General features: G+C 45.4%; 1 protein-coding gene across 2 annotated transcripts in view; it reads left to right on the top strand.

The window, feature by feature from the left end:
• The window catches only part of LOC135905630 (scoloptoxin SSD14-like), a 136,417-nt gene that overhangs the window by 14,255 nt on the left and 107,355 nt on the right, over positions 1 to 14,807 (top strand). Inside the window, exon 3 of one of the 2 annotated variants that reach the window (XM_065436588.2) lies at positions 2,704 to 2,904. The exons of the other annotated variant lie outside the window; for it this stretch is intronic. Coding sequence (XP_065292660.2) covers positions 2,704 to 2,904 — 201 coding nt within the window. The remainder of the gene's footprint in view (positions 1 to 2,703; positions 2,905 to 14,807) is intronic. 2 annotated transcript variants of the gene reach the window in all.

Genomic DNA, 14,807 nt, shown 5'->3' with positions numbered 1-14,807 from the left:
CGCACTGTAACAGATTGGAACAGCCTGCCATTATCACAATTGATAAACACCGATTCTATTGACCGCTTGTATCTTTGATACTGGGGGTATTGCCATATGGGCAAACCTTGTTACTGTTTTCTTCTTTTTTTACACGTGAATATTGTATAATACTTTCCACATCATCCTTATTCTATTCAGTATTTTGCAATGAGCGGTCGTTCAACTTCTGGTACTTTTTTTCCCTCTCTCGATAGTGGTTGCCAGTGCTCATATATGCGTGTGATACTGTTCTAATGTTTGTCAAGTTGCCTTCCTTCAATGTACCTTCTCTTACTCTTATTAGTCGTCGCTTTCATTTTTTGTTTTCTTATAATATTTACATATGTTGCATTGCTTTTGTATTTTCTTTTCATGTCTGTATGTATATATAAGTACGTGCATACGCAAATATTTATGTATTCTGCCCCTCCTGCTTGGGCCCTCATTTGGGCCTGCAGTATTGTATAAATAAATAAATAATTAATAAATAAATATTTAATAACACAAAAAGAACAGGAGTGAGAACAGACAAAGTGATAGGAAGAGCGCTGCACCCTCCTTCTATCACTTTGTCTCTTTCTCGGGTTTTTTCTTGTTTCATTGCCGTTTCATTATTCCACTGCAGGTATGTTTGCTCTCAAGGCGAGCAGCATTTTCCTGGCACACAAATAAGAAACATGAGCAAAACATGGCACGCTTCTGCATGCATCGGCGTCTCTGTCCACACGCACAAACGTTGTTCGCACCACCCGCCTTCGGGCCGACAGTGTCGCGCGCGCCACACCGCGGTCGCGACAGAAAGGGGTCAGGTGCCGCGGCGGAGTTTGACAACTGAAAGTAATCTAGTAACGTTGGCAGAGAAGCCAACAAACCACAAGTGTGGCCAACACTCCGCAGGAACCCGGCTGACTAAGCGCAGTTGACATCGGCACTCTTATTATTCTTGCTGCTTGTTCCTCGATGCTGCTGGTCGGAAGATACATGTTCGCAGGTGTTATCTGGTTAAAATTTTGAAATCAATGCCACACGACGCGCTGACAGCTGTTGCAGTATGACGATGTGTGCAAAAACAACAACAGAACAAACACATTCTTCTTTCTTTAAATCCAAACACGGTGCTGCAGAAGTTTTACATTTAGATGTACCCACGTGAAATTTGCTCTTATAACAAACACGTAACGCATGCAGTCTTAGTCAGCGCGTGTGTCTGCTACATATGAGTCCCGTAACACGGCTAAACTTGTCTTTGACGTAAAACGACATGTAAAAGACGACGGGGATATGGTGTCGTCGTTAGAATCAACATAGTATTGTAGGCGTGAGTGCAAAAAACTGTATGAGTGCATGCAATTCCTCGCGTAATCCAGCTGAATCGCATTTAGCTTCTCTACACACAAGGAATACTGGACGTGACAGCGCCTTTTTTTTAAATAGGCGCACTCACACCTTGCAGCTGTCGTGCATGGCTAATAAGAATTATAACATATTTATATCGAAATCGGAAAGGCTCAGAGGCGTTGCCACCAAGCGCATTAGGTAATAAGGCGCTTCGCAAAATCCATGCTCCTGATGATGAGGTGAAAGATCGACCTGCTCTAGAAAAATAAAGCTCACTGGCGATTGCCTTACTCCCTAACGCGAAATTTGAGCGCAAATCCGCACGTGTTTTCAATTCGCGATATATTGAGGCAAATAATTTGAAAGAGACACGTAGCCGAGTCGGCGATCGTCGGAAATCTTAGGGCGCTTCTAAAACTTTTACTGAAGGACTCTACCTCCGCTTTGTCATTATTTGCGCCGTCGCCACCATGGCAAATCAGTTATGCTGAACCATGCAAGGTTATGGGAGGTTCGTGAAAGAGAGAAATGGTCATCCACCCGGCTGTAGCACTATCACCATAAAGGAAACCCGTGCGGATTTCCCTGAAAGAAAGCTTCAAAAAGAGTGGTCCGGGTTCGGGTAGCGGATCCGGAACCAACTCTTTTCCGGGGCAGTCGTGCTATCATCTGAGCTAACCAGAGACTGAGACTAGCACATTGCTGCGTTTGTTTCGAGTTTTCCATCCATTCGTCTATGGGCTATAATCTCTCAGCCTCCTGATTAGCTCAGATATTACCAGGAATATCAGCGAACACTTTCAAAATTTTTTTTTTAATTTGATGTGACAGACAACACAATTCTAGTCCATGAGCTGTTCTGCTTGGAGAGGCGGACACTACCTGCACAAAGAATTGAAATGCGTAAACGACTACTTAACAAAACTTTAATTATCTATTTTTTTGTTATTTAGACGATTATACATTTCAATTGTTTGTGCAGTAATGTCTGCCTCTTCGAGTAGTCCAGCTGACGGACTAGAATTGTGCTTGATTAGGCAATTAAAAAAAATAAATTGAAAGTGTTCGCTGAAGCACCCTTTATATAGGGCGAGCACGCCAGAAAGCGGTTGATCTCGAGGGTTTGATCCGGGGACCGGGACGCATTTCTTTTTCAACTACGAATCTTTCTTGATGAGAAAGCCGTATAATCAAGTGTCTTTTGTAGTTTAGGATTACTCTCGAGTGTCTGACAATTTTCCTCCTTCACATCCCCACCATGCGCAAGTGACTCGCCTGAGCACAGTGTGCAGGCGTTACCTGCATGCTGGATCCTTGAAGTTCTGCGTATCTTGCCTCCGACAGCAATCACGGGACCGTGCTATGCCTGCTAGGTCTCGCTGCGGTGACTACCTTGTGCGCGGTTGGCGCGGTCCTTGTGATCGCATTCAACAAGGGTAGCGACGACGAGATGATCATCCACTACGAGCCGTCAGTTTCGGAGCTGGGCAATTACAGCCGTTGGGCAGCAGTCACCGACGCAAGGCCGTGTGTAAATGCTTCCAGGTGAGGGCGAGTTGTAGCTGCTTTGTACATCATCTTCAGAGACAAGACGTTAAAAGGGCCTCGAACAATTTTTTTATCAAGGTCGAGAAAATGCACTTGAAGGTAAAATAGATTATTTCAGAAGCACTTTCTGACAAAAAGTACTTCACTGCGTTCAGCAGAAGCGGATATTTTAGCAATAAAAGGTCGCCTGTAATCCCCTTCGTGGTGATCCCGCTCCTTCTTAAATGCCTTGCACTGCAAAGACTACGGCGGACCGGGGCGTGCCCGCAACGCTCCGTCTACACTGAACGTTAAGGTGACCCGCAGTTCACATTTGATTTTGTATGTTCGGGTATATGCCGCTATTTACGATGTTGGCTAGGGAGCCTACATGCAGGGCTCGCTAATGTTGGCGCCTACGACGCCCCAGACGCGGTTGTCATCAGCGAGCCGCAGTGGCGTAGATACCCCGACGGCCGCTGTGTCTACGCTCATAGCACATGGCCTCCGAGTTCAGGTGGCGCCTGATCTCCAAGACCATGCATAACAGACCGCAGCTACGTGGAAATGTAGCTCGCAAGCAAAGCGTTTGCTTTGCGTACGATAGGTCATGAGGGCACGTTCGCGCTCATATGCTCCCCTATGGCCATGCTACTCGGTGCGGACTGACTTTGTCCAATACCAGCTTGAGCGACTGATAGTAGCTACATCCAACTTTCGCATTTTGAAGCACTGTCAATAGCTCAATATGAAGCGAAGTCTTCCTAGGCTTCTAGCCGGGAGCGGCCAGGAGTGAACGCGCGGTGGCAAGCGTACGTGTCGTCTGACCTTAAAGTTTTCCGAGCTTCGAGACTATTTGAGTGTTGAAAACTAATCAAACTTAACAAGACTCGGCGGCTACGACACCAATCAGCAGTATGGGCAAAGTCCAGCTCTGCTGTGGAGCGTGAGCAGATGATAATCGGCTACTTCTGGAAGTACGTGATTCAAACAGAAATTTGGGGATGGGGGAGGGAAGCAGATCTTCGCTTACCACTGCCTGTTTATTAACTGTGTCAATTGATATACACGGTAGCAGTTTGAAGAAGCGCACTGGTCCAAACACTCTTCTTGATTGAAATTAGCTGTTGACCAATAGCAGCCGCGTATGGCAATATGTTTCATTACGAAGTAAAGCGTTCAGATAAGAGTGAGGAGCATGCAGGCTTCTGTTGAAAAGAGAGCGTTCAGAAAGAGGTAACTTCACGCTCCGCTTGCGAGCTCCACGCGCCGCGCACGACAAATGCCGCCGTGGCGCGCAGTTCAAATTTCATTTTGAATCTTAACGTAGAAGCCACGACTTCTTTGGTGCCTACGGCGCGCTGAACATAAGCCAAACGCGGTTGGCCTCAGCGAGACGCAGTGCGCTTAGCCAGGGGACTCGTGGCGGCAGCTCGCGGCGACCGCGGTATCTACGCCATGTAGCCGACCACATCTTGATGTCAGCTATCGGCCAATAGCAGCTGTCTAAGGGAACGACGAGATAGTGCGTCTAGAAGAGAGTGAGGACCGGGCCTTCTGTTGAAAGGAGAGCGTTTGAGAGAAAGGTGACTTCGCGATCCGCTTGTGAGCTTCACGCAGCGCGTACGACTGCAATACATGGCTGAGATGTTCAGAGCAGCGTATTCGATCTGTGGACTGTGTTTTTTCACCAAACCTAATGGGTGGTTCAGGACCCATATTAGAAGAAGCTTTAGATTCCTCTTGATATATTTGTATATCAAGTAGCAACGGCTGAACCGGCGCTTTATTTTCAAACCATGAGCTAACGCGCGGAAGATGAAGATGCGACGCGATGGTCATGACGTCCGTAATATAAATCTTCACACTAATCACCCCGGTGGACGGAAGCGGTCAGCCTGGCCGCTAATTAAGCTAGCGTGGAATGCTGATGGAATGGTTTGAGGCGGGAAACATGCATGATTTCTTCCCCGTGGCAGCGTCGGTCAGTCGGTGGAACAACAGGTGTAACGGGGTAGTTCGCTGGGGAGGTCGGTTCAATTACATTGTAAGGGCCGATGTACCGAGACTGAAGCTTTTCACATAAACCAGGCATTCACGCAAAGGTCAAAAGCAGTACATGGTCACCAGAGTAGTAGAAAACGACACCGTGAGTGGCATCATAATGATTTATACGACCTTCTTGGCTCACCTTAATGTTTATGCGAGCATATTGGCGATATTGATCAATACGGGACACAAACCCTATTGAATATTTGCCCGATGCTGGGCATCGTGGAATCCATCATCCATCTTCATGGTGGATTATGGTAGCGGGTGGCATGCCAAGTGACGGGTGGCACAGTGGGTGATGGGCGGCATGGTGGATGCTGGGTGGCACGGTGGACGCTGGCTGGCACGGTGGGCACTGGGTTGTATATCATCGTGGGCACATCACGTCAAAGGCAAGTTGTGTGATGAATTGAAGGAGCAGCCATTGCTGTTCGGAAGCTCATGGCGCGCTATCTTTATGCGATGTTGAGTCTTGTGAAGTGTACAGTCTGTATATACATGTGGCCAAGTATGCGGCGATTTTCATGCCATAAATAATCCCTTTGTAAAGCACCATACTATGTAGCATATCATCACACTTTATTGAAAAAACATAATTGGACTTTTACTGTATTTACTTTTGCACTCGCTTGCCCCAGCGACCTGCTTCTGTAAAAAAATCTCCGAAGATTCTTCCGCAGAGAAGCAAGGTGGTTCTCCGGAGGTGGTGCTGGTGGCCCCATTGGATGGTCACTTATGTATTTCTGCAGGCAGCCTAAAAGAAGAGTGCAATAAATATAGAAGTAAATTGTTTTTGCAATGATTTGTAGCAATAAGTGAATGAAGGAAATCTGCTGCAATCACTTCAAGTGGAAGATCTTTTTCAACAAAAGTTTCAGATAACAAAATGCAGCGAATGGTACACACAAACATGCTACCCAGTGCGCAAGCCAGCACAGGTTTATTTGCAGTGAAAATGCGTACACATGCACCACACTGTTTTGCAGATTTACATGGGATTTTTGTATGTTTTTTGCCAAAGCCATGCCTTTTCTCATCTGGAGGTTGGCTTAACAGCAAAATTTTTTTATTTGCATGGCAGCTGCACTCAAAGCCTTATGGGGTGGATATTTGGCATTTGATTTGCACAATTTGTCTGCTCTTCAACCACCCAAATTCCTGTCAGACTGGGAGAGCCACAATTTGGCTACACTGTCTTTAACGCACGCAGGAGAGCTGCAAGATGTAGGCTGTCTGGGTTGTCCATTCTATCATTTGTTAGCGTTACTTGTTGCTCGTGCAGTTGGTGAGGAAGCAGGTTGTAAGTTTAGCATTTGCCATATATGCATAAAAATTTTTATGCAAAAGCTGTAGTGATGGCTGGCTTGCAAGCTTTATTTAGCTGCAAATGATGGCAATCAATGTTTTAAAGTGAAGCTTTCTTTGCGTCTTCGCCCAACATTACGGGCGCTGCTGCTGCTATGGTCTTGTAGTGCGTGCCGCTGGATTTCACGCAACATCACCAGATGGCGCTCACCTCTGCACAGCCTGACCGGCGCTGCTGTGCCAGCATTCCAGTTTGTGTGTATTGCACGTGCTGTGCTTGTTTTAATTTCTATGCGAGAAAAATGCAGATGCTGGGCTGTGATAGTGTAAAACATTACAATCGTCTTAGCCTTAAGAGAGCGCTTTGAGCTGGAATCTCAACACTGTGTTGGCCATGCATATGGAAGGAGCCCGTAAACACGCGCCAGCAAGATAGCTCCAAGGCGTGCACTCGACGTCGAGGACACCAAGGCCCGAAAGAAGCGTTACACGGCACAGGAGCGTCTTCGCTACGCAGTGAAATGTAGTAAAGCAGCAAATCTAGCTAGTAATGGTCAAAATATATCATTAACCCGCCGTAAATCTATACTTTTTATCAAATGTTGGGCATTATGTAACTCCAGAAATAGAGTTTAATACTACTGAACTTAATAATTTCTCTTTAGGTAATGCTTTTGTTATATTTGGTAATCTTGATACTTCACTTTTTTCTTAACTACTGGAAGAAATAAACTTTCAGTAGGAGCATTTGGCGGAGGTGGTCCATGGACAGTAGTTTGGTTATGTTTTACTGCAAAAGCAATAGATTATATAGTTACAGTTTTATCAATCATAATACCTATAACTTTTTTAATTAACACAGAAATTATTTCATCTTTTTAAATTTGCTTCACTATTAAAAATACCCAGCTTTGATATATAGTTGATAAAATTAGAAATAAAACCACTAACGCTCATGCTTTAATGCTTGTTCAATACTATCAATTACAGGTAAAAGTTCTTTAGGAAACTTCTCTATGCCAAATTTACGGGCATTAGATACATCTCTTTCAGCTCTTTTACGAATGTTTTCCATTTCAGCATTCGCTCTTAAAGCATCAGTAAATCATTAGTTGTAATTACAGCAGCAAGTTCAGGAATTGGTGCAGTTATTGCAAAACGTTTTTCTGAAGCTGGACATTCACTTTTGCTAATTGGGTAGAAAAAATTGAATAAATCTACCAAATACACTGATTCGTAAGGTTGATGTAATAGATGCACAACTTTAAGAAATGCAATAAAGGAAGCAGAGGAGCAATATGGACCTGTAGATTGTCTAGTAAATAAGGGCTAATGCAGTGCAGACCGTGAACTTATTATAATTGTAAACTGTATACGTAGCTAATTGAAGTATGCACAGCCTCATAATTCAATTAAAATTTAATATTTCTGCCATGATGCAGTGTGCCATGTGAGGCAATGACAACGTTCAATTCCCTCTCAGAAATTATGAACATTGACTCGCAACAACGCCTCAAGCTAACATGTCTCCCTGTGTGTTCTGTGGACTGTGCAGACAAACAAAAGTGGTGCACGCAAGGTAATGCTTAACATCAACTCGCCACTCTCGTATTCGACTAAACGCTGAAAAATTTAGATTTGCCACCGAAATCACCGTTAATTATTGTCAAACAAAGCAAACAGCGTACAAATCTTCGTGTACATCCATTCTCACAGTGCATAGGATCCGCCATTTTTTGTGTTCTACTTTTCAATCTCCACATTACTACTTTGCTAAGCTAACCTACATCTTCAATGTAAAAAAGCTTCAAGAAGCATCGTAACATAATACAGAGCAATCTTTTATGCTCGTTGGTTTTAAAAGAAAACACATTTCTGGTCATAAATTTATTTATTTAATTCCTCAAAGAACTGTTGTTGAGACATTACATGAGGGAGATGAAGATGCGATGCGATGGTTAAGCTTTTACAAGACCGGCAATAGAAAGAAAGGTCGAGGGCAGAGGTTGGACGTCGGCCGTGGACCAGGAAAAATAGAAAATAGCCTGTGGTTCACTGGACAGCGGTGTTGCAGGCAAATGTTAGGAAGCGGAGAATGGCATCCCAGTTACGGTGGTCAAATTGGATATACATGGACAGCATATCACTGAGCCTGCGATGAAATATCTCTGCCAGTCAATTGTTTATGGTGTGGTAGCCGCCGGTTGTCTTGTGCACGGTGTTCCAGGCTCGGAGAACTTCATGAAGCGTTTTCGAGAGAAATGCCTTGCCGCGGTTCCTGAAAAGGGCGCAAGGGGCTCTGAGGGGTAATTAGACAGCTTGAAGAAAAAGGCAGCCACTTCAGAAGCAGCCCTTGTGCTGACAGAGGAAGTTTCCACGTAGCGCGTCAAGTGATCCATCAGTGACTATCCGCCGGTCGCCGTCAGCATTCCCGGGAGAGGGCCTCAAAGGTCAGTGCCGGTGACAGGGAATGTAGACACTACATGCTGGCCCGGGTAGCGGCTGCAGAATCCCGGCGGGTGCGGTGCTACGTCGCGTGCGGCATTGTCAAAGAGTGCATGAGGCGACGTGTGGAGCTATGCTGTTTGAAAGACCTGAATGGAAGGATCGGCTGCGTATTCGCACACGGGTTTTGTGCTAACTCAAGTGGTCACACGTGAGGTTGTCGTGAGGAGTCTGAAATACTTCAGCATGGAGAGAGCTCGGAACCAGGGGAATCTGTCGATGGCCCTCCGGGTGAAAAATGTTGCGGTAGAGAAGAACGTGCTCTAACTTGAAGAGCTTTAGCTGACTTTGAAGCCTGGTGTTAGGTGAGATTGAAACAAAGCTTAGGCGATCCCCGATGCGGTGGCAACAAGGATCAGTGTGTTGGTGACCGGAAAACACAGAAGGGCGGCTGGATGGCAACTGAATCATGGAAGCAATAAGTCAAGCTCAGGACGCGACATCCGCGTGGTCAAGTTTACGAGGTGACGTAACGAGTTCGAAAGATGGTGGCGGCGGGCAAGGGGAAAGTGCGTCGGGGTCTTGATGCTTGCTTCTGGACGTATACACGACATCAGAATCATGTACTTGTAATCTGAGGATTCAGCGGTCAAGGCATCCTAGTAAGTTTTTGAACGTTGATAACACAACAATCAGGCACGATGATCGGTAACAACAACGAAATGCTGACCGTGTAGGTATAGGTGAAATTTCGACGCGGACCATACAACAGCCAAGCACTCTTGTTAGGTGACTGTGCACTTCTTTACCGTGGAAGTAAAAACGGGATTGCCTATGCAACGACTTTCTCGCGAGACGCGCGGTCGCGCTGCAGCACCACGGCGCCAATTCCTTGGCCTCTAACGTCAGTGTGCAATCATACCGAACTACGCAAGCCCTCTGTGTGGCGCTAGGCATTGTTGAATTAATTATTTTCTCAAAGTAAGATGGGTTCGGTAATTCGTAAAGTAGGACTTAGACAGAAACTACAGATGTGATAGTGGAGGATTTTTAGTTGAATATGCGAGAAAAACAGAATTCTGTTACGCGGAAACTCGAACACAAAGCCCTTTTCCAGCTACCATTTGAGGTCTGTTTTTAGGAGCGGCGTGACCAGCTCGGTTCCTTGCAACACCATAAAAAAAGAAGAACCGGGAATCTGACCTTCGTGCATAGCGTTCGCCACCAGCGTTTACAGGAAGCACATTACGGTTCCATAAGTTGCAGTTGCTGGGAAGCGTGGGAAGCAGTCAGGGATCTTTGAATGCTATCGCGTTCCACTCTTAAAGATGAAGCGTAAGCGTCAGCCCAAATTGCTTGGCGATCAAGAACCACCACACGTACTCACCATGGAACTTGGCTGTCCATGGCGCGCTGCATGAAGCCCTCGAAGAATCTCCAGGTACCTCGCAAATGACAATACACACCGATAGTCAGTCAGGCGGGGGCGCGCGTATTACGCGCCTGCCCACACTGACTCCATCGCAAGGAAGATAGCACAGGCAAGCAGGAGGCTGCCATGGTGCGCGCAGTCGAAACTCGGGTGTGGTGGGTTCTCGGCCACTGCGGCGTACCAGGGACCGAAGCGGCTCACGCACCTGTGAGCTCGACACTACGAGAACTCCGTCAACACTGGCAACATACGCCGAAGGAGATACGCTGCTCGCAGGCTTATCGCGCGCTTGTTAAGTACTCGTGCACAAGACCCGCATTGGCACTGCACTTACGCCGGATGCACTTGAACGCTGGCGTGCACAAGACGTCTTCCTGACAACACGGTGGAAGAGCTACCACCCACACAAACAGGTTGCGCAGCATGCGAGACGGCAGGTGCGCCGACTATGAGGCACTTCTTGCCGGAGTGCCCAAAGTATTCAGCGATCCGGCGAAACCACCGGGCGCACGTGATCAGCTTCGAGGAGTGGATCCGTCCCTCACCGAAGGTCGAAAGTGTTCAGCGAGCACTGTTCACTTTTGCTGCGAGATGGGGCATTCTCCGATTGGTGTAACCGTACGGGGAAGCATTGCTCGGTTGCTGGCCCTGTCCTCATCTCCCAATTCCCTGACTTCATTACCCTTATCACGCCGATGGGCCATCTCTCGTTTCATAAAGCTGCATCATCATCATCATTCCAACAACATGAGCCATCGCGCCGAAAATGCATACGCGAAGCGATGATGATGGGTATGTACAGATGAGGAAGACGACGTCCGTAAAATAAATGCTCACAACATATACGACCACATTACATATATATATATATATATATATATATATATATATATTACAATTTCAACCACAGTTAACCCTATGTTTTCCTCGACGTCTTTGCCTGTTGGCTTTATGTGGTCGCGACTAACTAAAAAAAAAAATCCGCCTCTATTTATTTATTTACAGTACACCCTGCAGCGCCGAAGCATTATAGCAGGGGAGTGGGTACAACATGAAGTGACTAGCACGAGAATATAATCACACAAAAGGGAGGGATGACAACGGAGCAATGCATCAAAATAAAGATAAGTAGATAAAAAAGTACATCAAAAAAGTACATCAATAAAGTGCGTCAAAAAAGTACATCAATAAAGTGCATCAAAAAGTACATGAAAAAGTACATCAAAAACAGTACAAGAAAAACAGTGCAAGAAAAACAGTGCAAGAAAAACAGTGCAAGAAAAACAGTGCAAGAAAAAAGTTCATTCATCCTGCAGTCATTAGTTTGGAAGACAATTGCAATTACAAATCATTGATTAGTCTTAAAAATGCATCCCGAGGAGCACTCACAACTTCAACTGGCAACTTATTCCATTCCTAAATACTGCGGGGAAAAAAAGAAAACTTCATATAGTTAGTTTTGCAGGAAATTTCACGTATTTTGAAACTGTGGTCTCTTCTGTTTGATATATAGTGGGGTGCTTTAAGGTATTTTAGCTTGTCAATGCCTGTCGCGTCAGTGTATATTGCGTGCAAAAGTTTCAATCGGTGCTTCTGACGTCTTATCTGTAAGGGCTCTAGTCCGATGTGTTTCTTTATTGCTGTTATGCTTGCGTGTCTGGAGTACTGCTTTGATATAAACCTGGTAGCGCGGTTTTGTATGCCTTCTAACTTATCAATCAGGTACCGCTGGTGGGGATCCCACAAGGCGGTGGCATATTCTAATTGCGGCCTTACCAGCGACTTATATGCTATGGTTTTAAGAATCTGAGGGGCAGTTCTAAGGGTTCGTATAAATAGGCTGAGCATTTTCCCGGCTTTCCTGACGGTCATATCAATATGGCTGGAAAAGGACAGATCAGCAGTTAGGTGAACACCTAAGTATTTAATTTCGTTAACCTTCCTGAGCATGGAATCTCCCAGTTTGTAAGTAGGTTCATTAGTAATTTTAGATTTAGTGAATGTTAGCTGGTAACATTTATCAGTATTCAGGCTAAGTTCCCAGTTTTGACACCAGGAGGCCATGCTGTTGAGGTCCTGCTGGAGTACGTCTATATCATGTTGATTGCGAATGGATCTGTAAACAACGCAGTCATCTGCGAAAAGTCTAATTTGTGAGGAAATGAATGAAGCGATGTCATTGATGTAAATTAAGAACAGCAGTGGCCCCAGCACCGAGCCTTGCGGCACTCCAGATGTGAATTGGGCAAAACTAGAATTCTTGCCTCCTATAACTACGCATTGAATTCTGTCGTTCAGGTAATCTTCAATAACCTTCATGACTTTCGCATCCAAATTAAGAGTGCTCATTTTATGTATTAACAGATCATGTGATACGGAGTCAAAGGCTTTGCGGAAATCGAGAAAGACTGCATCTGTACGTATTCTTCTTTCAGCGCTATCTGCAAGCTCATGAAATAGTTCTATCAGCTGAGTGGTACAGCTCACGCCTTTGCGAAATCCGTGCTGATTTGGAAAGAAAAAATTGTTTCCTTCTAAGTGCCTTATTATATTGCTGTAAAGAATGTGCTCAAAGATTTTACAACATATGGAACAAAGTTAAATTGGCCTGTAGTTAGATACGGATGACTTGGAACCGCTTTTAAACACTGGAACTATATGGGCTTTTTTCCAATCTTTAGGGAGCACGCCACTTTCGAGGGTTTTGCAGAATATTATTTTTAAGTATTGGGATATAATGAATGAACAGGCTTTGAGTATCCTCGGAGAGATTCCGTCTGGTCCAATTGCTGTGGCTTCATTAATGGAGTTGAGACAGTTCCTGATACCCTCCAATGTGATAGTAATTGGAGGCATTACGTTTGGCATACTGTATGTAGTGTTGGGAAAAGTATTTCGATGTTTCGTTTTTAGAAATACTGATTTAAAGTAGTTGTTAAAACAGTCCGCTTTAGCGTTGCTTTCAGATATCTGGATTCCATTGTGAAGAATAGTTGGAATACCTGTACTCTCCTTCCGCGTCTTTCTTAGATAGCTCCAAAATGCTTTTGGATTTGTCCTGATAGTCCAGCTAGTCATTCTACCCTTCGAATGGTGATGCATAGCGAAGCTGGTGCGGACGTTAGACAAGCACAACGGATGTTAGACGACGGTACACAAGCACCGCCACCACAGGCGACGTACGTCACGCACGCGCGCACGCACGCACGCACGCACGCACGCACGCACGCACGCACGCACGCACGTGTGCGGAAGTACAGCATACATCCTAATTCTTCTAAATCCTGAGCCAAGCGCAATTGCTTTATTGAAATAAAAAATGTTTAAAGTAAATTGCATCAGAAAATGCGTAAAGTACGGCTTACACACAAGCCGCAGACATCATTGCTTCGGACTTGTAGTAAGAATACTCCAGAAGACATGATTGTGTTGCGCGGAAACTCATAGACAGATCCCTTTTACAGCTAACTGTCGACGTCTACCTGAGTGGCCGCGTCACTTAGGTGGAGGTCTTGTTGTTGGATAGTGTTTGCGGTATTACCGATTACGGTCGGAGCACACGCTGTGCGACAGATGCAATGGGCAGAGTGCCCGATAAGCGTCAAGGACATATACATCATGTCCACACGTTAGTCACGCGCAAGCATGCGGAAGTGGAGCACTCGTTCCATCGCTTCTTTGAGTTGTCCTCAACTTATTCTCAAGTGTCATTGTTAAGCTCCAAGTTTCTGCCTCATATGATAGTACTTGAACAATATAGGATGACTGTAGACTATCTATTTAACATCCGCGGTGAGCTCTCGGTCATGATTTTGAAATGCCGGCCGTATGCGCTCCGACCCATTTTAATTCTTCTGTAAGTTTCCTTCTCATTATCAAGGCTCAATGTGAGTAAGTGACCCAGATAAACTTAATTCTGCATACCCTCCAGAGGCTCACTGCCGATAAGAGTTTCTTGTTCGCTTGACAGATTATTCAAAATTATCTTTGTCTTCTGCAAAGTAATCTTCAAACTACTCTTGTACTTTTTCAGTTAAGGTCCTCAATCGCTTGTTACAATGTGTCCTCAGCGTTGTTGAACAGGACAAATGTCATCGGAGACTGAAGGTAGTTGAAATATTCGCCATTAAGTGTTGCTCCTTATCCATCCCAGTGTGACAACTTGAATATTTCTTCTCAGCACGCAGTTAATATCATTGGAAAGATTGTGTCTCCTTGCCTGACCGCTTTCTCAATAAGTAATTTTGCACTTCCGGATAATTAAAACATGTGAAGCCTCAACTATCACTGAAGGAGAGTCGAAGCCTGAGAGTTGCAGATATGTGCGCTGTGGCTGAACGTAAATATGAAGTTACGCACAAATAAAATAATTTTATTGCGATAGAAACTGCATGGACACTCAAGGTGCATTTGAGCGTCGCCGTCGCCGTGAGGTTCCGCATCAAGTCCAAGGGCGATAAAATCGTCGCCGCGCGCCGTATGCTGTATGCGCGAGTGAAAGCGTGAGAGGGTGCACCGGCGAACGCTAAAACCCCTTAAACTTCGTAAAGTAGCGGCACGCTTTGAAGAATGCCGCCTCCTCCTAGCGCGCTCTGGCCGAGGCCGACGCCGTGTCGCTATTGGCCTAAGAGCGCCACGTGGGCCCTCGCTCCGTGCTTCAGCGCCATTTTCGCTCGAGAAGCGTCTA

Source organism: Dermacentor albipictus, chromosome 1, assembly GCF_038994185.2.
Source record: "Dermacentor albipictus isolate Rhodes 1998 colony chromosome 1, USDA_Dalb.pri_finalv2, whole genome shotgun sequence".
NCBI classification, from domain to species: domain Eukaryota; kingdom Metazoa; phylum Arthropoda; class Arachnida; order Ixodida; family Ixodidae; genus Dermacentor; species Dermacentor albipictus.
This window is presented reverse-complemented; position numbering and strand designations above follow the sequence as displayed.